Raw genomic sequence first — 24,681 nt, forward strand, 5'->3', positions numbered from 1 at the left:
TGAACTGATCTGAGTGACTCTGTTACCAATTCCTTTCTAAAGTTATTTTTGTTACATTTTATTTCCCATCTGTAGGTAGTTATGAAGTTAAAGGGTTTGCTAGACACCTGTGTGGGTGAATCCAGGCCATGTTCAACGCATCTCTGCTTGTTCAGGATGATAAAAGAATTTGGGCAACGGAAAGTGAGCCGCGATATAAATCTGAATGCCTTTGCAGATGGTGATGTTGACTCTGGAAGCCTTACAGAGCGAGTCCTGGCTCCTGCAGTCAGTCCAGGAAACCACTCTAGCACTAGGGCCATGTGGGACCTCTCCTTTTTTTTTAAAGCAGTTGAGAGTGCTTTTTTTCACAGCCCATTGTAAGCAATCAGAGAAGCAAATAGAAGGCTTCGGTCGAGGCACACAGGCAGGCACTCCTCTCCAGAAGGCTGAGTGAGAGCAATGCTCAGTCAACTGACAGCCACAGCACAGCTAGACAGCCAGGAAGACAGGGCATTCTCTCACAGCACTAACAGACACTAGCATCACCAGCGGGGCCTCTGGAGCCCACTCCCCCCCTCCCGGATATGACTGCTCCTGGACACAGACTAATCCTCAGCCTCTTTAGCCAGCTGTAAGGAGCAGCGAATGGACAGAACCACTGGCATATCCTCCTGCTATCCTCTCCACACCCCCACCACGCGCTGCTCCATACCCCCAGAAAAGGATTCATGCTGTGTTGACATAGGCTACAGGTGGTTGGTCGTATTTGAGCGGCTGTTGGTTGTTTTCTCTGTGTGGTGGTGAGTTGAGGTGTGTTTAGTGTCATGATGATGCTGCCTCTTGTTGTGATGAGCTTGGTGTGTGTACTACTGGGCTCCGGATGGGCCCAGGCCCAGGACCAGGCTGTGGGGCAGGATGGCGCTGCCACCCCCTGGAGACAAATGATCCAGTGGGAGAACAACGGCCGGAGGTTCAGTCTCCTCAACAGTGGAGCCGAGTACGTCCCTGCCGGAGCACAGGAACAGGAGAGAAGTCACAGAGTGGTGGTGGCTGACTCTCGCCCCCGAACCCCCCGCAGACCACAAGGTGGGAATGTACGCAGGCAGGCCCCCTCCAGGGGAGGCTCGGAGACCGTGAGAGGACAGGCCAGACATCCATTTGGCTTTGGACAGGTGCCTGACAACTGGCGCCAGGGCTCCGTGGGGACAGGCTCCACCAACCCCCGCTTTAGGCCATCCACTGGGTCCTCTTCATCGTCCTCATCATCCTTCTCATCTTCCTACAACGTCCCTGTCCAACCCTACCCGCAATACCCCTTCCCTCAGCAGCCCTACCCCCTGCCCTATGATCCTAGTGTGGTGGAGGGAGCAGGTCGGAGCTACGCGGAGCCACCCTTCCAGAGGGCCACAGGTGGAGGCTATGGAGCTGGCGGTGGAGGATATGTTGGTGTCGGTGGAGGATACGGTGCTGGTGATGGAGGATACGGTGCTGGTGGTGGAGGATACGGTGCTGGTGGTGGAGGATACACTGGAGTCGGGTATGGAACGGGTGCTGGTCTGGCCCCTGTGGTTCCACGCTCCCCTCAGGACTATGGTGAGGATGGCTACCGTTACTACCAGTCCTATGGCTACGGGCCCAACCCTGCCGTGCCTGCTGTGCCTGCTGTGCCAGCACGGGCTGCCCAGCCACCCTTCTCAGATGGCCTGGACCGCAGATACACACACAGCCTCTACAATGGAGGAGAAGATCCTGCTGCTGCTGCTGCCGACACAGTGCCCGCTGCCCCGGACAGGACAGTGGCTGGCGCTCAGCCTCCAGTACGAAGTCCCCAGTACGAGCAGTTCCCCCCGTTCGGTAGGCCCCAGGTGCAGCCACAGCCTCCTTTCCTTCCGCCTGTGGTGCCAGGAAGAAACCCCAACACGGCCGTGGAGAACCCCAGCGTCAACGTCGGGAGTGTCTACCGGCCGGAACAGAGAGGTACGCGCAATTAACATGCACAAAGTCATTTAGTTCAACGTCTTATGTCTTATAACAAAGCCAGCTCTTTGTCCACTGTCCAACCTTGATGTTTTAAATCATCAGAATGTACAGTATTTTGTTTTGAGAGTATGAAAGATTATCTGTATGTGGTCCTAAAGAAACAAGAGAGATTTGTCATCTTCTATTTAGTCAACTTTATAGTCTGTTGGATGTGAGCAGTACAAGACAGTCATGCAAACCACGAAGGAACCACCAGATCCTAATGGCAGTGCACATGTGAAGTGGATTATGCACTTGTGGGGTCACATCCAAGCTTTTCCTCAGTTGAAGGAAAGAAAACAAGAAGGGAATGTGGCTCCTCTACTCTGCTCCTCTGCTATTTCCTGACAGCGGTGGACAGTGTGAGCCCAGGGGGAGCAGAACCCTTACCACCTGTCCAGCTATGTGCCTCTGCAGCTGGAGAAGTACACTGTTTTCTAGAGGTCTTTCATTTCACATCTCTCAGGCCCAAAACACAGTACATGGAAATCTCTTTTTAAATAACCAGAATTTCATTGCTATTTACTGGCTCAAGTCTTTCAATTATAATTTGCCAAACAAAAGCAAACTGTACTGAAGGACGGTTCATCTTTTCCCCCTCACTCAGAGGGGTTATTGAAACCAGGTGTTGAGAAAGGCCTGCCAATGTGGTGAGCGCACACACAGGGCTCACTGTGTCATAGCTTGGGGAGTAATAGTCTGCTGAAAATGGCTTGGCTCTTGGGGAGGTCTGGGTGTTAACCTGGGAATAGAGATTACCTCGGTGTTGGGGCTGGCTGGAGGAGGGTGACTGGGGCCTGGGTGAGCAGGATGGGAGAGAGGGGGGTGCTGCCTGTACCACTACCAGAGAGAGAGAGAGGAGGAGGGGGTGTTGCCTGTACCACTACCAGAGAGAGAGATAGGAGGAGGGGGTGCTGCCTGTACCACTACCAGAGAGAGAGAGAGAGGAGGAGGGGGTGCTGCCTGTACCACTACCAGAGAGAGAGAGAGGAGGAGGGGTGTTGCCTGTACCACTACCAGAGAGAGAGAGAGGAGGAGGGGGTGCTGCCTGTACCACTACCAGAGAGAGAGAGAGGAGGAGGGGTGCTGCCTGTACCACTACCAGAGAGAGAGAGAGAGGAGGAGGGGGTGTTGCCTGTACCACTACCAGAGAGAGAGGAGGAGGGGGTGCTGCCTGTACCACTACCAGAGAGAGAGAGGAGGAGGGGGTGCTGCCTGTACCACTACCAGAGAGAGAGAGGAGGAGGGGGGTGCTGCCTGAGAGAGAGAGAGAGGAGGAGGGGGTGCTGCCTGTACCACTACCAGAGAGAGAGAGGAGGAGGGGGTGCTGCCTGTACCACTACCAGAGAGAGAGAGAGGAGGAGGGGGTGCTGCCTGTACCACTACCAGAGAGAGAGAGAGAGGAGAGGAGGGGGTGCTGCCTGTACCACTACCAGAGAGAGAGAGAGGAGGAGGGGGGTGCTGCCTGTACCACTACCAGAGAGAGAGAGAGAGGAGGAGGGGGTGCTGCCTGTACCACTACCAGAGAGAGAGAGAGAGAGGAGGAGGGGGTGCTGCCTGTACCACTACCAGAGAGAGAGAGGAGAGAGAGGAGGGGGTGCTGCCTGTACCACTACCAGAGAGAGAGAGAGAGAGAGAGGAGGAGGGGGTGCTGCCTGTACCACTACCAGAGAGAGAGAGAGAGGAGGAGGGGTGCTGCCTGTACCACTACCAGAGAGAGAGAGAGGAGGAGGGGGTGCTGCCTGTACCACTACCAGAGAGAGAGAGAGAGAGAGGAGGAGGGGGTGCTGCCTGTACCACTACCAGAGAGAGAGAGGAGGAGGGGGTGCTGCCTGTACCACTACCAGAGAGAGAGAGGAGGGGGAGGGTGCTGCCTGTACCACTACCAGAGAGAGAGAGGAGGAGGGGGTGCTGCCTGTACCACTACCAGAGAGAGAGAGGAGGAGGGGGTGCTGCCTGTACCACTACCAGAGAGAGAGAGGAGAGGAGGGGGGGTGCTGCCTGTACCACTACCAGAGAGAGAGAGGAGGGGGGTGCTGCCTGTACCACTACCAGAGAGAGAGAGGAGGGGGTGCTGCCTGTACCACTACCAGAGAGAGAGAGAGAGGAGGAGGGGGTGCTGCCTGTACCACTACCAGAGAGAGAGAGGAGGAGGGGGTGCTGCCTGTACCACTACCAGAGAGAGAGAGGAGGAGAGGGTGCTGCCTGTACCACTACCAGAGAGAGAGAGAGGAGGAGGGGGTGCTGCCTGTACCACTACCAGAGAGAGAGAGAGGAGGAGGGGTGCTGCCTGTACCACTACCAGAGAGAGAGAGAGGAGGAGGGGTGCTGCCTGTACCACTACCAGAGAGAGAGAGGAGGGGGGTGCTGCCTGTACCACTACCAGAGAGAGAGGGGGGTGCTGCCTGTACCACTACCAGAGAGGAGGGGGGTGCTGCCTGTACCACTACCAGAGAGAGAGAGGAGGAGGGGGTGCTGCCTGTACCACTACCAGAGAGAGAGAGAGGAGGGGGTGCTGCCTGTACCACTACCAGACCAGAGAGAGAGGAGAGGAGGGGGTGCTGCCTGTACCACTACCAGAGAGAGGAGGAGGGGGTGCTGCCTGTACCACTACCAGAGAGAGAGGAGGAGGGGGTGCTGCCTGTACCACTACCAGAGAGAGGAGGAGGGGTGCTGCCTGTACCACTACCAGAGAGAGAGAGGAGGAGGGGTGCTGCCTGTACCACTACCAGAGAGAGAGAGAGAGAGGAGGAGGGGGTGCTGCCTGTACCACTACCAGAGAGAGAGAGGAGGAGGAGGGGGTGCTGCCTGTACCACTACCAGAGAGAGAGAGGAGGAGGGGGTGTTGCCTGTACCACTACCAGAGAGAGAGAGGAGGAGGGGGGTGCTGCCTGTACCACTACCAGAGAGAGAGAGAGGAGGAGAGGGTGCTGCCTGTACCACTACCAGAGAGAGAGAGAGAGGAGGGGGGGTGCTGCCTGTACCACTACCAGAGAGAGAGCGAGGAGGAGGGGGTGCTGCCTGTACCACTACCAGAGAGAGAGAGAGAGGAGGAGGGGGTGCTGCCTGTACCACTACCAGAGAGAGAGAGAGGAGGAGGGGGTGCTGCCTGTACCACTACCAGAGAGAGAGAGAGAGCGAGGAGGAGGGGGGTGCTGCCTGTACCACTACCAGAGAGAGAGAGAGAGAGGAGGAGGGGGGGGGATTAGTGGAAAGTCCCTGTTTCACATGGTCCATTGCCTCAGGAAATCAAACAAATATTTAGTATGAGCTGGGGTGAAGAGGGAGGGAGGGAGCATCAACGAGCTGCTCTTCAACATGCAGTGGCCCAGCCAAAATGCCCAATATTCGTTTTGTAATTCAAAACACACAATTTCTTGAAAACCAAAGGTAATTGATAGACTCTGTTCTGAGAGCCAATCACAGGGCTGGGTTAGGGAGTACGGTGAGGGTAAGGGGTGGACACCGACTTTATTATTGGAGCCCAAAGTTATCAATGTGGAAAACATTTATTTAGAGTAACTGAAGCCGTGTGGCGAAAAGTGACGCAATTGCCAACACGTGTGTGTGAGTTTTCTCTGTCCTATAGCTGCTAGGAGCTGGGACATCAGATGGGGTACTCTCCTCTGGTTGGGAGCATGGAAGACTGACTTACACATATCTCTATTCCTCTGCCTGGCCAGGCTGTGCATGAGGCTCTTTAATGTGCCATGTGCTTCAGTTCCATAACTCAGTCTCACTCATTCTTCTCTGTCCTAAGACACAGCCAACATGTGTGCAGATGTCTCAGCTTTCTCACACGCCATTTAATCCATGTGATATAAGTTCCTCCAGTGGGCCGACAGTCAATAGAAGCAAAGGCTGCAAGGGATTCCAATTTAACTGACATACCTTCAAATGTGGAGACCGGTTCGGCTTTGTTGCCACTAGAGTTAGGGTAAGGGTTAGGTTTAGGTTTAGGATAAGGGTTACGTTTCGGATTAGGGTTAGGGTTAATAGATAGTCAGTTGAAATGTTAGTGATAGTCTGTAGAGCATCTACACATGGACTATCGAAAGTCCACCTGGCACAGACATCAGTTCAATGTCTAGTCTTGATTTATATTTGGTTGAGTTGTCAACTAACGTGAAACAACGTTGATTCAACCAGTTTTTGCCCAGTGGGAAGTGTTAATATATTGACTTGTCAATAGAGATAAGTAGTAACTTGTCTTGTTTATTGCCAAATGGCCTTAATGGGAACAAGATAAACGAGGGATGTGGAAAGAGCCTGTGTTGGTGTGTTGCAATAGGCTCGGACTTGTCTTGTTCACGGAGAGCTGTGACTGCAAACATCACATCACTATTATATTGCACTCTACTCTCTCACCACTCTTAAGCTCTCATGTATTCTCACATGCACCCACTCTAATGAAAGAGCTGTTCTCAAAATATAAATGGCATGCCATTGACTTCGTAAAAGGGATGTGTTTATATGTTGTGTATTGTACTCTTTCAGGGAAAGACATCATTAAAGAACTGGCAAAATCCAACATCTTTTCTCTAGTGCCCCACTTAGAATATGATACATGCTTGTCAAATGCTTTCGAGGGCTGATCAGACTTTGGTTCAGACACTCTATATCCCTCTGAAAAATACCCAATTTCCAGTTTCCGGAGATTAGGGGGCTGAAGAACAAAGGCTTTGCCGAAAGATGAGGGAGCCGAGTCCGCTGCAGGATGGAAAACCTCTGCATTTCACACAGGCCTTACAGTGTTTACATGGTCTGCTCCAGGAAGCTTCCCGTGGCCTGTAAGTCTGCTTCAGAGAGAGATGACAAATAGGATGTGTACACAGTGCTGGGAAAGACAGAACCCTCACTTGAACCTGTGTCTAAACTGGGGCTCACCTGGACGTTAAACAGGCAGAGGAGATAGGAAGCTTTCTCTGTAGATTTCCTATAAACAAACTGTATCCAAGGCCTGTTGTAAACAACCGTGATGACAGAGCGAGGATACAAAAGCACAACGCTAAATATCATGTCCCCGTATGGCTTCAGTTGTTTTACTGTTTTGTCAATTTGGCTGGGACCAAAATGAAGCAGATGGTAGTTTTTGAATGGTACCAGAGGTCAAAACTTGGGATTGACTTTCTGTTGCTCCAACTGGTTCACATTTAAGTGGATGTCTGGCCTTTGAGGTTGAGGTAAAGGAGGAGGGAAGGGGGTGGTGATAAGGTATCCCAGTGACCCTTTCTGGCATGCCCTTTACTAGAAATGGGACACACATTGGCTCTGACAACTCAGGCCTGCTTTTTTTATTTATTCTTCTGTTTCCTCTGACAGAGTCGATCACTGGCCCAGTTTAGGAACAACAGGGTGTGAGATCATTGTTGTTTTACCTTAGCATGCTGCTCTGTCTCTCTTTCTCTCTCCCTCCATCTCGCTCATTTTCTTGCATTAATGTGAAATAACTTTCCATTTTTGATTACTAGGAGCCTACAGCAAATATGAAATATGAACGTTGGCTACTGTAGCAGAACAGAATTGCAAGTCTAGTTGAGGAAGTTGATTCTCTAATGCTTATCATTATCCCCTCCAGATATGAATAGTCTGAATGTATTTTTCATGCCAAAGGTTAATATGGAATGACAGGTGCAAATTAGGATTAGTGTCATGAAACATCACATCATAGAAAGAGGCCCCAGCATTTTAGCATCATTTTCTCCCTATGTGTACCAACCATGTTTTCACTTTCACATTCAGGTTGTGAGGGAAGAATTTTTTAAAGAATAAATGACTCATTCATGTATACTCCATTTTTTTCTTCTTGGCATGATTAGCTTTTTTTGTGTACACTAAGATCAGAATCTATAATGACCTATAGGGAGGGAGTACTAATCCTGCTGAGATGATCATCTGGAATGTACTGTAATTAGTGATTCCTGACTGCAGACCACAGGGCCCACCTATCTGAATGTGCCACCATATGTAACCGGTGGTCATAACTCAACACTAAATCTTCCGTCCCTCTTTAAATGACGTTCAGCTTCTAAAGGCTTCATAAAGCCTTCATAAGCGCTACATAAAATGATCGCCATTGTCAACTGTGACATAACCCACTATGTCGAATGTGATGTAATCATGCTTTATACAGGGTGACATGTTGTGCTGAAGGATGGCACACACTATAAAGTGATGTCATGTTAGACACATTACACCTAATCTCATTCCCTGTGTTTAACACTTTTTTGGTTACTACCTAATCCCATATGTGTTATTTCATAGTTTTGATGTCTTAACTATTACTATTGTTCGACAATGTAGAAAATAGTACAAATAAATAGAAACCCTTGAATGAGTAGGTGTGTCCAAACTTTTGACTGGTATATATATACAAAAAAATATATGGGGGATTGGAAATGATGCAGACAATTACATTGATGGAAGCCACAATCTATCTGCATATTAAAGATGATTTACCCTCTAAAATCTTAATTTGCACACGTCATGTAGCCTAGCCCATAGCCCTATATGTTTTGTATCACAAGGTTTGAATCACAACTAAAGTGGCTTTATAACCGGTGTAGAGCCTAACTGGCATACATAGGCGGCGCGTGAGTTTCAAGTTTGGGGAAGATAACTTTCACTAATAAAAATGTAATAGAATAGGTCAACTTTTGTACCATGGGGGATAGTAGATTGTCATAGGCTAGTGCTTCTGCTGTTCGTTAGGCCTACTCATCTTGTTGGCTGACGAAAAGTAAATGTGGACAGTTATTCCAATATCTTCAATATGCGCCTCGGAATTCGATAAGAAGGAATCGCGCATTTGCTTCCCCGATGTGTCTGTCTTCACTTGTAGCCTACAGGCGCTGAGATGCCTGTGAGAAGGAACAGATCATGTGACAGTCATTGGTTAATAAGAATTGAGATATCTGAGAGAATCTTGGAAGTGAGAGGTGCTTCGAAGCGCGCAGCCTGGAGAAGGAAATTATAATTATTATATTCAGCCCAAGGGTACAACGGCCACTGGCCACAAAAGACCTGGATGTTTTTAGGGGGCATTACAGCCACACAAGGGGGATGCCGCCAGGAAATTTGAGACATTATCAAGTGCTTGTCAAATTGTGAGTGAGAGACTGATGAAGTATTTGCAGCCTGCGCAAGAAACAAACTAGAGCTCATGCCATTCATCATCAGAGTCACATCTTTCAGTCTTAGAATTTATTCAAAATCTAAACATATAGACCTCCCGAGTGACACAGCGGTCTAAGGCACTGCATTGCATTACAGACCTCGGTTCGATCCCGGGCTGCATCACAACCGGCCATAATGGGAGGTTCATAGGGCGGCGCACAATAGGCCCAGCGTCGTCCGGGTTTGGGGAGAATTTGGCCGGGGGGGCTTTACTTGGTTCAATTTCCTCTAGCAACTTCTTGTGTCGAGCTGGGCGCCTGCAGGCTGACCCTGGCCGTCAGTTGTTTCCTCCGACACATTGGCTTCCGGGTTAAGCTGGCGGGTGTTAGGAAGCGCAGTTTGGCGGGTCATGTTTTGGAGGACGCATGACTCAACCTTCGCCTCCCGAGCCTGTTGGGGCGTTGCAGCAGTGAGAGGAGAAAAAGGGGGTCAAATACAAAATCAATTTTAACATATAGCCCAACGTTTGTATCACAACTGAAGTTGCATAAATAACTCTAAATGAAGCAGATAGGAGGACCTGTTTCTTTGTTAACCTCTCAACACAGAATAGCTGCATGTGTGTCGTCCCCCAGAATCATTTGGAGAAAATATCCTTTTGCTGCCTAGCGGCATTTGAACTCATAATATGATCAGTGTCTCGTCAGCAACACTAAAAAAGTACTTCCATTCCAGGGAATTTCAGAAATGTTTTAAATAAAAGTACCCAACGTAATAGTAGAAAAGTGTCAATAACCATTAACGATATATGAAAAATAATTGTCTAAACATGAACAATTAACAATCCGAAACCTGGAAAAACAAAAACAAATATTTTTTAAAGGCCCTACCAAAGGGTTCTGCTGTGCATGACTGCACACATCCTTCTGCAGCACTGCATTTTGGGGAAAGTTGAGTTCAGGTCCAATATTAACTATGCACCCAAGAGGGAAAGAGGTTGGGCCATCCTAGAAATGTTTTAGTGAATTAATATATAACATTTAGCAGACACCTTTATCCAAAGCGACTTACAGTCATTGGTGAATAAATGTTTACGTATGGGTGGTCCTGAGAATCAAATTCAATATCCTTGTCACGCCCTGGTCTATATTTATTATGTTTATCTTCATGTATTGGGTCAGGCCAGGGTGTGACATGGGTTTATTTGTGGTGTGTTTCGTCTTGGGGTTGTGTGGGGTGTATTAGCATAGTCTATGGCTGCCTGAGGCGGTTCTCAATCAGAGTCAGGTGATTATCGTTGTCTCTGATTGGGAACCATATTTAGGCAGCCATATTCTTTGTGTGTTTCATGGGTGATTGTCCTTAGTGTCCTTGTTCCTGTCGCTGTGTTAGTTTACATAAGTATAGGCTGTTTCGGTTTTCGTTACGTTCATTACGTTCTTGTTTTTGTAGTATTTTGTATTGATTCGTGTTTACGTTTTTTTTATTAAACATGGATCGCAATCTACACGCTGCATTTTGGTCCGACTCTCCTTCGCCTACAGACAACCATTACAATCCTGGCGTTGAGATGCTCTACCAAGAATGTATGACAGGTTTATAAATGCTTTGTGAAGCCTCAATTTAATATGATTTATACTGCCTTTATTAAGCGGCGCTTATACCACCCTTTATAAAGCACAAGTTTATGTCATATTTGACATAGCGGGTTATGTCACATTTGACATTGGTGGTTATGTCACGCAGATATGCCACATTTATGAAGCGTTTATAAAGCATGAAATATGGTTATAAATGATTTGTAACAAATGTATGTAGTGTTTAGGAAGGCTTTATAAGCTGCACATCATTAAAAGTGTGAACTTCTACTGCATCTGTATCAAAGTCCTTACAATAACACAACGCAGGGGAATGAAATATAGCTGATGGATGAGGAGGTATAAAGCTGTGCCTTTTTTATTTGAGGAATGACCTCACTGGTCGGTGCACCACAGCGATACTCTATATTCTGTCAAGGGAGGAAGCAGACCTGGAAAAGTTGACATTGGCATCAAGGTATTGATACTAACATGATTGAATCAATTGCTGTCGAAGGATACTATGTGTTGAGCCAAGTGTCTTGTTCTAGGTTTGCCAGACCTGGTTCCTGATCCCAACTATGTGCAGGCCTCCACGTATATCCAGAGGGCTCACATGTACTCTCTCCGCTGTGCTGCCGAGGAGAAATGCTTGGCAAGGTAAGAGACCATTTGAAACCTTTTAAGTGTTTTAATAAGTGTCTGTGTTTGCTTTGGATGAGGAGAACATACAATAACTTTGTTAGTAGTCACTCTCTTAGTAGTCACTCTTATCACCAATTTCTGTAAGCCAGTTGTCACGTTCTGATGGACAATCAGTCTCCTCCAGTTCCAAGATTCCATGTGCCTATGGGTGAATATTAGCATATTATGTCTCAGATCCGGACTGTTTTATCTACCTGCTTAGTAAATGTACTCCTTATCTAAACTGCAGTATATAAAGTTTGGAACCCAGTTCACAGTGCAACATCAATAACCTGAAATCTGGTCACCTAGGCCTGTCACTAAGGCTGCATTTATACAATTCTGACATGTTGCCACTAATTGGTCTTTTGACCAATCAGATCATGTCTTTTGCCTATAATTGGGCAAAAGATCAGATTTGCGCTGTCTGTGTAAACGCAGCCTAAGGCTTGCCTATGTAACGTGGCCTGTCAGTAAACGGTTCTCTGAGTGGTTTGGTCTGCAGTCGCAGCACACATAATGGTCCTCTGACTTTGGCCCCAGGGTTAGATGGGTACGGTACAATTGCCCAGACTGCAGAGCATTTAAATGAAGGCGATGAACTTTGTTGTTCCACTGGCTCTCCTGTTTGCCCTCCTTCCTGTCTCAAGCACAGCCATTCCTCGAAGCCCTCTCATATCCTGTCTGTGTTATCAGCAGTCATGGACAGATGGCCTTGTATAATGTGCTATACACTCCAATGTCAACAACAGCCATAAGATGAATTGCAAAGATTTTTACTGATACTTTGGAATGCAGGTTAGTATTAAAACAATTCTAAAAATGTGTTCATACTGGACGTCTCTACACAGTGTATGCCTGTCCACTTCAAAGCTTTCCTTGCTACAAAACTGAAAACGTGTGCAGTAGGCTATGGAGATTCATCACAGTAATCTGTAATTATTTATTTAACATATTTTTTCCCTCTAGCTTTTCCAGATGCGCTCAATTCTGTCTTGTTGCAGGAACACATTGTGAGTCTTAGGTATCAAAAACTCACCGGGACAACCCTTGGGAGATGTGTTCTCTGTAGCCTTCTGTACTTTCCTTCACTCATTGCCATTCCATACTTTGTGTTTGTCTTCCCACAGCACTGCCTACAGCGCTGAGACTACAGACTATGATGTCAGAGTCCTGCTTCGCTTCCCACAGAGGGTAAAGAACCAGGGGACAGCTGACTTCATGCCCAACCGACCTCGACACACCTGGGAGTGGCACAGCTGCCATCAGTGAGTAACCAGTGTTTCCCCAAACCCATACAGTATATGCTATTGGTTTATGATACTCAAATCAAATTGTATTTGCCACATGCGCCGAATACAACAAGTGTAAACCTTACAGTGAAATGCTTACTTACAAGCACTTAACCAACAATGCAGTTTTAAGATAAATACACAAAAAAATAAAACATAATAATAATAATAATTAAAGAGCAGCAGAAAAATAACAGTAGGGAGGCTATATACAGGGGGTATCGGTACAGAGTCGATGTGCGGGGGCACCGGTTAGTATAGGAAATTGAGGTAATATATACATATAGGTAGAGTTATTAAAATGACTATGCATAGATAATAACAGAGAGTAGCAGCAGCATAAAAGAGGGGGCAATGCAAATAATCTGGATAGCCAATTGATTAGATATTCAGGTATCCCGCTCCTTGAAAGTGGCAGCACTACTCTTTAACTCAGTGTGGATGTTGCCTGTAATCCATGGTTTCTGGTTGGTGTATGTAAGTACAGTCCATGTGCTCTAGAGGAGATCTGCATGGAGGAATGGGCCAAAATACCAGCAACAGTGTGTGAAAACCTTGTGAAGACTTACAGAAAACATTTGACCTCTGTCATTGCCAACAAAGGGTATATAACAAAGTATTGAGATAAACTTTTGTTATTGACCAAAAACTTATTTTCCACCATAATTTGCAAATAAATTCATAAAAAATCCTACAATGTGATTTTCTGGATATTTTTTCTCATTTTGTCTGTCATAGTTGAAGTGTACCTATGATGAAAATTACAGGCCTCTCTCATCTTTTTAAGTGGGAGAACTTGCACAATTGGTGGCTGACTAAATATTTTTTTGCCCCACTGTAGATGAAAACTCTCTAGGTAGATAGTGTGGTCTACAGCTTATCATGAGATACTCTACCTTAGGCAAGCAAAACCTTGATACTTCCTTAAATATCGTGCACCAGATGTTGTTTTCAACTATACATAGAGCTTCACCCCTTGTCTTACCAGAGGCTGCTGTTCTATCCAGCCGGTACAGTGTATAACCCACCAGCTGTATGTTATTCATGTCATCGTTAAGCCACAACTCGGTGAAACACAAGATATTACCGTTTTTAATGTCCAGTTGGTAGGATATACGTGCTTTTAGTTTGTCCATTTTATTATCCAGCGATTGTACACTGGCCAATAGGACAGATGGCAAAGGCAGATTAGCCACTCGTCACTGGATCCTCACAAGGCACCCCGATCTCCTTCGGCGAAAACTCAGTCTCTTTCTCCTGCAAATGATGGGGATGAGGGCCTGTTCGGGTGTCTGGAGTAAATCCCTCTCGTCCGGCACATTAAAGAAAAATGATTTGTCCAATTCAAGGGGGGTAATGTCTGATGTCCAGAAGCTCTTTTCGGTCATAAGAGACGGTAGCAGCAACATTATGTACAAAATAAGTTACAAACAATGCGAAAAAACTAACAAAATAGCACGGTTGGTTAAGAGCCCATAAAACAGCAGCCATCCTCTCCGGCGCCAATGTACACAACCTTGCTATGATAAAAATGGTAAGATCCTTGCTCTACAGGGTTAACCGGATTTGTTGTTAAATGTGACATTTAAAGTTGGCTGTTTAGCTCTTTCGTTTTGTGTTAGTTTGGTTAGCTGAGGTCAGTGCGTTCACATTTGCTCTTTTTGGTGCAATCATGACTTCACTTCATACAGTATGTCATTACATCACTGATATGTTTGGACACCCTCTGCCCTGCCCTTCCTCTATGACCTTGCGTTCCACAACGGTTTTATTGGTCACAGTATGTCTGTGTTCCTTGGGTTTGTGCAACAAGTTTCAGGCTGTACTTACTGTCCTCAGCTCTATGGAATGTTGACTGCCCATTAGCAGATTGGCAATGTTGCCTGGTGACATCACTGTTCGTTTATACATTGGTTTCCAGGGCGGGAGTTAGCCAATGCAACAGCTCGATTTGACTGGCCAATGGAAATGGAATAGAATCCATAAATGTTACTGTCAATCTGTTCCCTGGCATCATAGGCCTGGTGCCTGGTATTATATGATGACATGGATTTGTGTTAGTGGAACAGCACAGAACACAGTAACAAGTGCGCTTGTTTCAGAAAAGAACAACTCTCCAACTCTCCAAATCAACTTCACATCCTACATTTTCCCCCCCAATGGAATATTTGAATACAATGAGTAGTCAGTATTTGACCACTTAATCCATCTATAGTTTAATTTGTGTATTGAGCAAATGTTATACGGTACAGAAAGTTTAGGATAAAACCTTAGAATCAGTGTTTTATGGAGACAAACAGATAGCATGAACTCTGTTTAATTTAAATAATTGAATTTAAATACAGTGTGCATCATAAGATTCAGATTTCTCTATAGAAAATGTAAATCTCAATATAACATTTCTGTCCATTTACACAATAGAGTGATCAATTATGATCAAACAGTACAATAGATGTACACAGTTAAAATCCGGATTATGTACAGTGCCTTCAGAAAGTATTCAGACCCCTTGAAAGTTACAGCATCATCCTAAAATATATATTTTTCTTCATCAATCTACACACAATCTATACACAATAACACATAATGACAAAGCAAAAACTGTTTTTTTAGAAATGTTTACTAATTTATATTTAGAAAATAAATAAATAAATAAGAATTATCACATTTACATAAGTATTTAGATCCTTTACACAGTACTTTGTTGAAGCACCTTTGGCAGCGATTACAGCCTCGAGTCTTCTTGGCTGTGACACTACAAGCATGACACACCTGTTTTTGGGGAGTTTCTCACATTCTTCTCTGCAGGTCCTCTCAAGCTCTGTCAGGTTGGATGGGGAGCATTGTTGCACAGCTATTTTCAGGTCTCCGCAGACATGTTCGATCGGGTTCAAGTCCGGTCTCTGGCTGGGTATTCAGAGACTTTTCCCAAAGCCACTCCTGTTTTGTCTTGGCTGTGTGCCTAGGGCCGTTGTCCTGTTGGAAGGTGAACCTTTGCCCCAGTCTGAGGTCCTGAGCGCTCTGGAGCAGGTTTTCATCAAGGATCTCGCTGTACTTTGCTCCGTTCATCTTTACCTCGATCCTGACTAGTCAGATCCTGACAGTCCCTGCCCCTGAAAAACACGCACACAGCATGATGCTGCCACCACCATGCTTCACCATAGGATGGTGCCAGGTTTCCTCCCAGCCGTGACACTTGGCATTCAGGCCAAATAGTTGAATATTGGTATCATCATACCAGATAATCTTGTTTCTCATGGTCTGAGAGTCTTTAGGTGCCTTTTGGCAAACTCCAACCTGGCTGTCATGTGCCTTTTACTGAGGAGTGGCTTCTGTCTGGCCACACTACCATAAAGGCCTGATTAGTGGAGTGCTGCAGACATGGTTGTCCTTCTGGAAGGTTATCCCATCTCCACAGAGAAACTCTACCCTTCCCCAGATCTGTGCCTCAACACAATCCGAACTCATGACTTGGTATTTGCTCTGACATGCAATGTCAACTGTGGAACCTTACATAGACAGTTCTGTGCCTTTCTAAATCATGTCCAATCAATTGAATTTACCACAGGTGGACTCCAATCAAGTTGTAGAAGCATCTCAAGAATGATCAATGGAAACAGGATGCACCTGAGCTCAATTTCGAGTCTCATAGCAAAGGGTCGGAATACTATTGTAAATTTCTATTTTATTTTTTTATACATTTGAAAACATTTCTAAAAACCTGTTTTCACTTTGGCATTATGGGTTATTGTGTGTTGATTTATTTAAAATCCATTTTAGAATAAGGCTGTAACGTGACAAAATGTGGAGAAATGTGGGTCTGAATACTTTCCAAATGCACTATACATGCAGATATTCCGATTATGCTCCTCTTTTCTTCTCTTTATGGTGAACACAAGGTCAAAGGCCCATTACTGTTTGCCCAGGCGTTATGTGATACATTTCTGGGCTTCCTGTAATCTGGTTGGACTGTATGGAATGCAAACACCATCCACTAAATATTTCCCCCCCACTTCTCCTGCCTGGCCTCCTGGACATCTTTGTATTGCATTTTAACACAACTGGAAAATGACTTGTGGTTATAAAATGCAAAGTGGGATTGGAATGTTTTGTATGTTAAGATTACAAGCCAGGCTTATTCCAGCCTTCTCTCTGTGTCCCTCCAAAAGTTAATTCTCTCTAGTTGACATAGTCACAAGGGGAGATCCAGGATTACAAGGCGAGGGAAAGGGCCCTCCAGTCCAGACAGCTCTAGACCCAGTGTCTCCCTGTCTGTCCCACTCTCACAGAGAGATAACAATCTCAAGGCTTCCATCTAAATAAACGTATTTCGCGGGAACAAAAATAATGCCCATATTTCAAACCCCCATTGCACTGAACACCCGCCTCCAAACCCCTGCCCATAGACACACACACACACACACACACACACACACACACACACACACACACACACACACACACACACACACACACACACACACACACACACACACACACACACACACACACACACACACCACATACAGTGGGTGTTTTGCAGAGAGCTGCCCTCTCAGGATACCCAGTGTACAGCCCTTTCAATTCCTCTGTGTTTACAGATTCCCTGTGTAGTCGGTGCAGATCCCCCTTAGAGAATCGCATGGTGTAGCTTTTAGCCTGCGGAAACACACTGTTCCTCACCTGAGAGGAGCTGTTTACCATCTCCAACTGCTATGGAACAAATGACTTCTTCCATTTGTCACCTCCTCCATTGGTGGAAAGTACCTGTCTGCCTTTCCCTCCAAGCCTCCATTCAATCTTTTAATGACTACGCCAGTAAAAAGTTGTAGCTATGTTAGAACAGGGAGCATGAGGTAAGGAGACTGGGTTATTATTTATACAGTCTGAGTCCTACTGACTGAACCAGCTCCAGCTCTTACCACACCTGCACTACATTCACCAAAACAAACACTGACATAAATCTTAGTGTCTGGAATCTGGAATGTGACTTTCAGTAAAAATAGCAAGAAAGGGTGATTCATTTCAATAATTAAGATTAGGATACATCTACGTGAAAGTGAGATGCATAGGTTGACAATGCACTGCAGCATTTCAGCCAATCAGCACTGTGTTCACAGTTCAGATGACATCTTCATAGGAAATCTGACTTGGCTGAAATACGAGGCCATTACTGTATCTGGGAATCGAGATGCAATATGTTTTACATTTACCATACTGCCATTTATTCCAAACAGCAGGAGACTAAATATGACAGAGGACGCCTTCTTATTCACAGTGCAACACTGTTTCTAATGCATATTTAAAGGAATCCTCCATGTATGTCACTTGTATTCTCAACCTTACAGTGTAGCGGTATCTGTCTGATTTATCTGAGTACCACAGTGTTAACAGCTCGTATGGAAAGGATATTCACAACATGCTGGTCCGCAGTGGGCAACTGTAAACAGCCAGCCCTCTCAGGTCACTGTCTGACACTTGGCATTGGTCCACATCCCAGCTACAAGATGGTGCTCGGCTACTAGAGTAAATGATTTCAGATGGACCAGCACCAGCAGTGCACTGAGACACGGAGCGGTGTAGCTCATTTCACATTCTGAGGACATGATTTGTTATCATGGGTAACTAGGCTAGCAGTGGCAAGATCCAGCATTCCAACACTGTTAAAGCTGTGTAAACACACACACACACATACACACACAAACAGGCTGACAAAGACGCATTCACACACACACACACACAACACGAATACATGCTCAATCCTTCACTTATCTTGCGATAGTGATTAAAACTTTCCAGATTGATAGAAAGTAATTAACGAGACCTCAGACATCAATAGATTGTTAATGTCTTGCTTCATCAGTGAATGGTTGTAGGTATTAATTACATTCTAGTCTCCTTTGGTACGTTGTGATATGCTCAGTCAAGCTGCACCGAGTTGAAGTGTTGACAGGTGAGGGCAATGGGCTGTTCAAATAAACAAGCACATCTAATTTAAAGACGTTGGATGGTGGCCTGAAGTAAACAGTTTGCTATGTGTTGGTTTACTGATTATCATGTAATTATCCATAAATGCAAATTGAGCACATCTCTAGTATTGGTCGTTGTACCTGTCATTAACTGAATTTATAAATGTTAAAATTGGACTCTTCTTTGTTCCCCTGCTGACCACCCTGTGCCATGCCTCCTCTCTCTGCTGCGTGACACACAGACGCTTTTTACCTGTCACAAATGCATTTTTTTTATGGTAAAAGTGGACATTCATTCCCCTCTTGTTGCATTATCCAACCACTTATTTGCCCTTCTGTCTACCCACAGACACTACCACAGCATGGATGAGTTCAGCCACTATGACCTGCTGGAGGTCACCACAAGAAGAAAGGTGGCTGAGGGACACAAGGCCAGCTTCTGTCTGGAGGACACCACCTGTGACTTTGGTCACCTGAAGCGTTATGCCTGCACATCTCACACTCAGGTAGATACACCAACACATATCTCTCAAAGGTAGATTTGCCAATAGACTTGGCATGGCATCATTCATTTGTCCGACGGCAAGTCGGTGTCATGGTCTTGCAGCAGGTACCGCAACAAGGTATCATCATCTGAGTTCAGCGAGCAACGACAACATGTGTCTTGTTTAACAGTTCTTCCACCCCACTCCGTCTTTCTATGAGTCAGAGATGGTGCAGAGGCACGTCTCTCTGCTGCTAAGCCATAAGCATAGTCTGTTGATGTTCCACATGAATAACTCTCCTCTATGTTCCTCCAGGGTCTGAGTCCGGGCTGCTACGATACGTACAACGCTGATATTGATTGCCAGTGGATCGATATAACAGACATCCAACCTGGGAACTACATACTAAAGGTGAGAGAGGAAGGAAAGGAAAGGAAGGAAAGCAGAGGAAAGTTCTGATGTGTACTTGGTAATCTTCCAGGAAGGCGTCATTCCAAAGGCAACATTCCATAGGAAAAGGTGCGCCCGACCAGGTTACTGGGAAAATGTATCTGAAAGTTTTACATGTGGAAAGTTGTCTTAAGCTATAAAACATTACGGTTCCTAGACTGTGGCTCATACCGATCTACTCGTTTCGACTGCAATTCAGTCCCATCGCTCTCTGCCTGTCTGTGTTGACCTCGTGTGTTTCAATGAGGTATGAATCTTAAATTGGGTTGCATGTCGTGGACAGTAATATTTGACATGTCTATATACAATATATATGGTATTATAAATACCTCACATGCGACTCGTAGGAAGAATAAACAATTAGCCTATTCAAATGTTTCTCTGACTCCATAAAGATAATTCAAATATATAAGCAAGCTTTAAGCAATGTGTTGACGTTGACTAGCAAGAATTGGTCTGAGAATTGTCTATATCAAAGGCAGGTATTTAATTAACATTGTACAATGAACGGGTTCACCTACAAGCCAGAAAGCTTAATTTACAAAGCATTGCCGTGAGGTAGCAGAGAGAACAGTCCATGACTTGGGTGACTGGAGTCTTTGTCAATGTTTTGGGCATAGACTGGATACAGGATAAGAGAGAGATCAGGCATTTCATTCCATTTATAACATCTGAAGCCGTAACCTTTCAACCCGAAACCAACCACCATTGAGCAATCAAATGATACCAAGTTTACAGTAACCTGAACACTCCCAGGCCCAATCTCCACAGGGTGTCACAGCATATAAATGCTTGTATGGGGGATGACAGCAATGTAAAAAAAAAAATAAGAATTACTGAGATATTTTTGCATATAGTAATTCAGATTTCAACGTTATACAGATACAAGTAACCACAGATCATACAAACATATAGATTGTATCAGAGTTCTCCTCAGTGAACAGTAACCACAGAGATCATACATACATATAGATAGCATCAGAGTTATTCTCAGTGAACAAGTCTCAGACAGAAACCATACGTGGGTACTATAGTATTATTCTATCACAATCAATATCAGGTGCTCTGGATACTGTAACAGAGATAACATAGATACAACCTTGGCCCCTCAGAAGGGAAAGAGCTGACTAGTCCTTGGACATTGGCCTTTGTCCCTGGACCATTTGCCATGCAACTCCAGGTGTCAGAGAGCACATTAGCCTACAGCACACATATAGCTATCTTAATTCCTCATCAATTCCCCATTGACATCAACAGATGATTTAAGCAGTACTTCAACTGTTTTATTTACACATACAGAATCTCAAGTCAAGATTCTCCGTCCGGTCTCTGCCAGAATTCCACTGATAAAAGTACTGTGTAAGTTATTGTTTTATTCCTACCTGCCTAGCTGTAGTGATATCCTCTTCTGCCTCCTCTGCCTCTCAGCTCCAGGTCAACCCTAAGTACCTTATCTTGGAGTCTGACTTCACCAACAATGTGGTGAGGTGCAATATCCACTACACGGGACGCTTCGTCACAACAACCAACTGCAAGATATCTCAGTGAGTACAGCAACGGCTCTTTTATGACACTCGTCAAAAGACAAGTTCTCATTATTATGCCAAACTACCTGATATAATGTTTTTTAGTTCATTACCTAATGATTCTGTGATTCATGTTCATCAATGTCACCAAGATGAATGATTACTGATTGTTTTATACTGCCTCTCAAAAGGAGCAGTAAGGCTATTGGGACTTTCAATGGGTTGATTAGGAAGTGCATTATTACACTCCGAATTACTGAAAAATCCATCTCTTTTTATGAAATAGACTCAGCTTTAGAGCATACTTTATCTGAGCAATGAAAATGTACAAGTGAGGTCGTAAATCACCTCTAGTTCTATGGAGTATATAGGGAGTACACAGATAATTACATGGTGAGTGGGCTGAAGTATTCAGAAAACCAACTGACCCTTTATTTGACATTGGAATGATATAGAAACGTATAATGACAGTATATACCCTATGTGATTGTCTTAGTTGTGAATAACTAACAACAAACATGCTATTTTGTTTTTTTTATTGTTTTGTTTCAGTTTTCTTCTTTGTGATTGGAACAGAAAGCATGTGGGCAGGCTAGGAGACGTTTGTATTGTAAAAAAAAATGGTGTGTTTTTTGGGATGATTGCCCAAGTCAAAGGTTAGGTTAGGTTTAAATTATAAATTCCAGCTCAATGTGACTTGGATTTAAATGGAAAAGCGCTGAGACTGGTGCAAAAACAATATGGTGGAAGGAAACTCACTCTAACCCATGTTTACGCCGATTCAATGCTTTTTAACTTTAGTGGTACATATAAGACGAACAGGGGCCGACTGGGACCAAAATTCGGCCCTGATACACCAGGAATTTTTTTCACTTGAGGCCCCCTCACCAGCCCATTTTATTTCTTTAAGGCCCCCATTATTAGCCAGTTAATGATGATTTTGCACAACAACAAAAAAGTTAGACAGGCCCACTTGGCAAAAAATGTACCACCCCATCTGACATTTCGGCATGTCCGTTCCTAAAGAAGAATCAAGTTGGCTACTTAGCCAATTTTTTTCCCTATTAGCTAGTGATAGCTAGTGACAGTAATGCACAGATTAGGCCTATTTGAAACTTACCCATCTCCTGGCAGCATTTACCCGCCCGGTTCAGTAGCTTTAAAACACTTCAAAAGCATGACAACCCCATTGAAATTCGATTTCTGTCCAATGTTTAGGGGAAAAAATGAAACTGAACATAATTCATGATTGTTTTATTTTCTTTTAGTTCAAAGATAATAGTTTTAGTTTTTCAAACAGTTTTTCAAACAGGTTTATTAATTATTTTATTTCCAATTTTAAGTGGTTTTTCATGATTTGTTTTCATTTTAGCTTCAGTTTAAGTTTACTAGAATAACGTTGCCTCGGTCTACAGAAAGGGGCTTTAATAAGAATGTGTGGACAGGTAGGCTAACCTCTCTGTCTCTCTGTGTTATCAACACCCACCTCATTGTGTTGTTTGTTCTGTGTCCATCCTGAAGGTCCTGATTGGACGTGGGAAGGCTGCCCAGCCAGGGTGAGTCCTCCAGGACAGTGCTGTTCCATTGAAATGTGAATGGAATTCGTTTTGTTATTGTTGTTGCTGTTGTTTTGTTTGTGCTGTTTTTGGTTTCCTGGGCCCAGAGTGAACACGGGTTCCAGTGGCACTGAAGAGAACATGGGAATATATACACAAGCACACAAACTGAAAACCCATACCAAACTCAACACTCCAGTCTCCCACCCTCTCCATTGTTGTTTTCCTTCTATATTATCCATAACCTTCTCTCCCAGACCAACCCCACTGCTCGTATTTCTACTCTGACAGCCTTAATGAGTCTTTTGTCCATGAAATAGTAAAAATCTTGGATATTGTGAGTACGTTGCTCACAGCTGTGAGCAGAGTGGCTCGGTTTGGTTTGAAATAAGGTGTGAAATGGAGCTGGTGCTGAAATTAGTGGTCCCAGACGAGTCTGGGCTCAACTGCAATCCAACAAAAAAAAAAGAAATGGTGCATTCATCCACACTGTCTGGGAGGAAGACATGGCAGCTCCAGCCAGTGACTCACTAGGACCATTATAGTGTTGTTGTTCTTCTTCTCTCTGCCTCTTTGTGCCAGGTTTAAAACAATGTGATTCTCTGAGCACATCTACATAGTGTAATATTATCGAGAGACGAGAGAGAGGGGAGAAGCCAGGTCTTGTTCGTTTGCACACGTTAGTCTCCATCAAGTAGTCACTCAACATAAAGAGGCTGTCAGAACCCAGAGCGTTACCGCCTCTAAATACCGTCAAAGTCAGTTTTCGTCCTCGTCCTTCATTTTTGTGTTTGTCTCACAAGAAAACATAAAGCTTAGTTGGCAGAACTGCCATTTATTTTCAAGGAGGTGCTTTCCAGAATTAAACTTACATTGGAGTTTTCTTTTTCAACTACCAACACTGGTCAGATGCCAAATAGGTTATCTGTAGCTTTGTAAGAAGAATGTACATGACAATTAACCCACTGATGCATGGTTTTAGCTGTAGAGAACTGTACTTGTTTTAATTGATTGTATTTTGATTCTTCTCTTCTTTAATGAAGGGGTCTTTAGTACTGTGTTTGAATTGTTGCTGTATTTGTAAAATTCCAGGAACTCATATAGCGTTTTTTTATACGAATCCAGAACATACTTTGTATTTGTTCAAATTGAGTGTGTTGCGGCAGAGAGTGACTGTAAAGAAGAAAATACTGTTGTAAAAACCTATCATTGTGATGCATTACACTAGTAGGTTTAGCTTGGCATTACTGACAGACAGAGTGCCGAAATGCCGCCTCTACCTACCTCTCAAAGAGTGAGCTATTGTTTCCAGTTGAGTGTACGGTTTCTATCAGTCATCCCTGTGATGATGGCCCACTGTGGCCTCCCACACACTCTATTGCAACACACGCCTACAGTAAAACACTTAAGAGAAAGGATTTAGAAACATGAACAAATGCAGAACAGGTCTATTCTTGTATTCTGCTTATATACCATATTACATGTTAACATTACCATTTTAAGGTTGTACATAGTAGTCTATCAATGCTGTCATTGACCAACACTTCTTTGTATTCTGGTTGTTCTTGATATTGTTTACCAAGACAGGTGGAAAGTATAATTAGGAGATTCTATTCAATCAATGGAATGACACTATTAGACTTGTGGATTATAGCAGGCATCATTAAATATATAGAGTATATGTTGATTTGCTTGAGTTCTTCTGTTCTTGAACACCTGTCAAAAATGACATACCTAATAAAGACATACATTTACACCTCTATAAGGTGTTTGGACTGACATGTGACGGTTGTTTACAGGTTGTAGTTACCGATGTGGTTTCTGTCACTGTGTTAAAAAAAAGAATGTGTTCAAGCACGAGACATAAACATTAGAGCAAACTTCAATGCTGGAAATGACTTCAACTGCCAGTTTCATGTGTGTATCTCATGTTAGGATTTGGACCTATATCCATTTTGATATGGCACTTCATTTTATTGTCCCTATTATGTGTGAATAAGAATTCCATGGTCAGTTTGGGATTAC

The 24,681-nt window shown here is 44.5% G+C and overlaps 1 protein-coding gene across 1 annotated transcript; it reads left to right on the forward strand.

Annotated features, from left to right (window-relative positions):
* The first annotated feature begins 369 nt into the window (after positions 1 to 369).
* On the forward strand, positions 370 to 24,412 carry LOC135504234 (lysyl oxidase homolog 1-like). The gene is made up of 7 exons (XM_064922618.1): positions 370 to 1,959; positions 11,246 to 11,354; positions 12,509 to 12,646; positions 18,989 to 19,145; positions 19,440 to 19,535; positions 21,003 to 21,118; positions 22,622 to 24,412. The coding sequence occupies exons 1-7, from the start codon at positions 807 to 809 to the stop codon at positions 22,626 to 22,628; spliced, it is 1,776 nt and encodes a 591-aa protein (XP_064778690.1). The 5' UTR covers positions 370 to 806; the 3' UTR covers positions 22,629 to 24,412.
* The last annotated feature ends 269 nt before the right edge of the window (positions 24,413 to 24,681 follow it).

This window comes from Oncorhynchus masou, chromosome 2 (assembly GCF_036934945.1).
Source record: "Oncorhynchus masou masou isolate Uvic2021 chromosome 2, UVic_Omas_1.1, whole genome shotgun sequence".
Taxonomy (NCBI): Eukaryota; Metazoa; Chordata; class Actinopteri; order Salmoniformes; family Salmonidae; genus Oncorhynchus; species Oncorhynchus masou.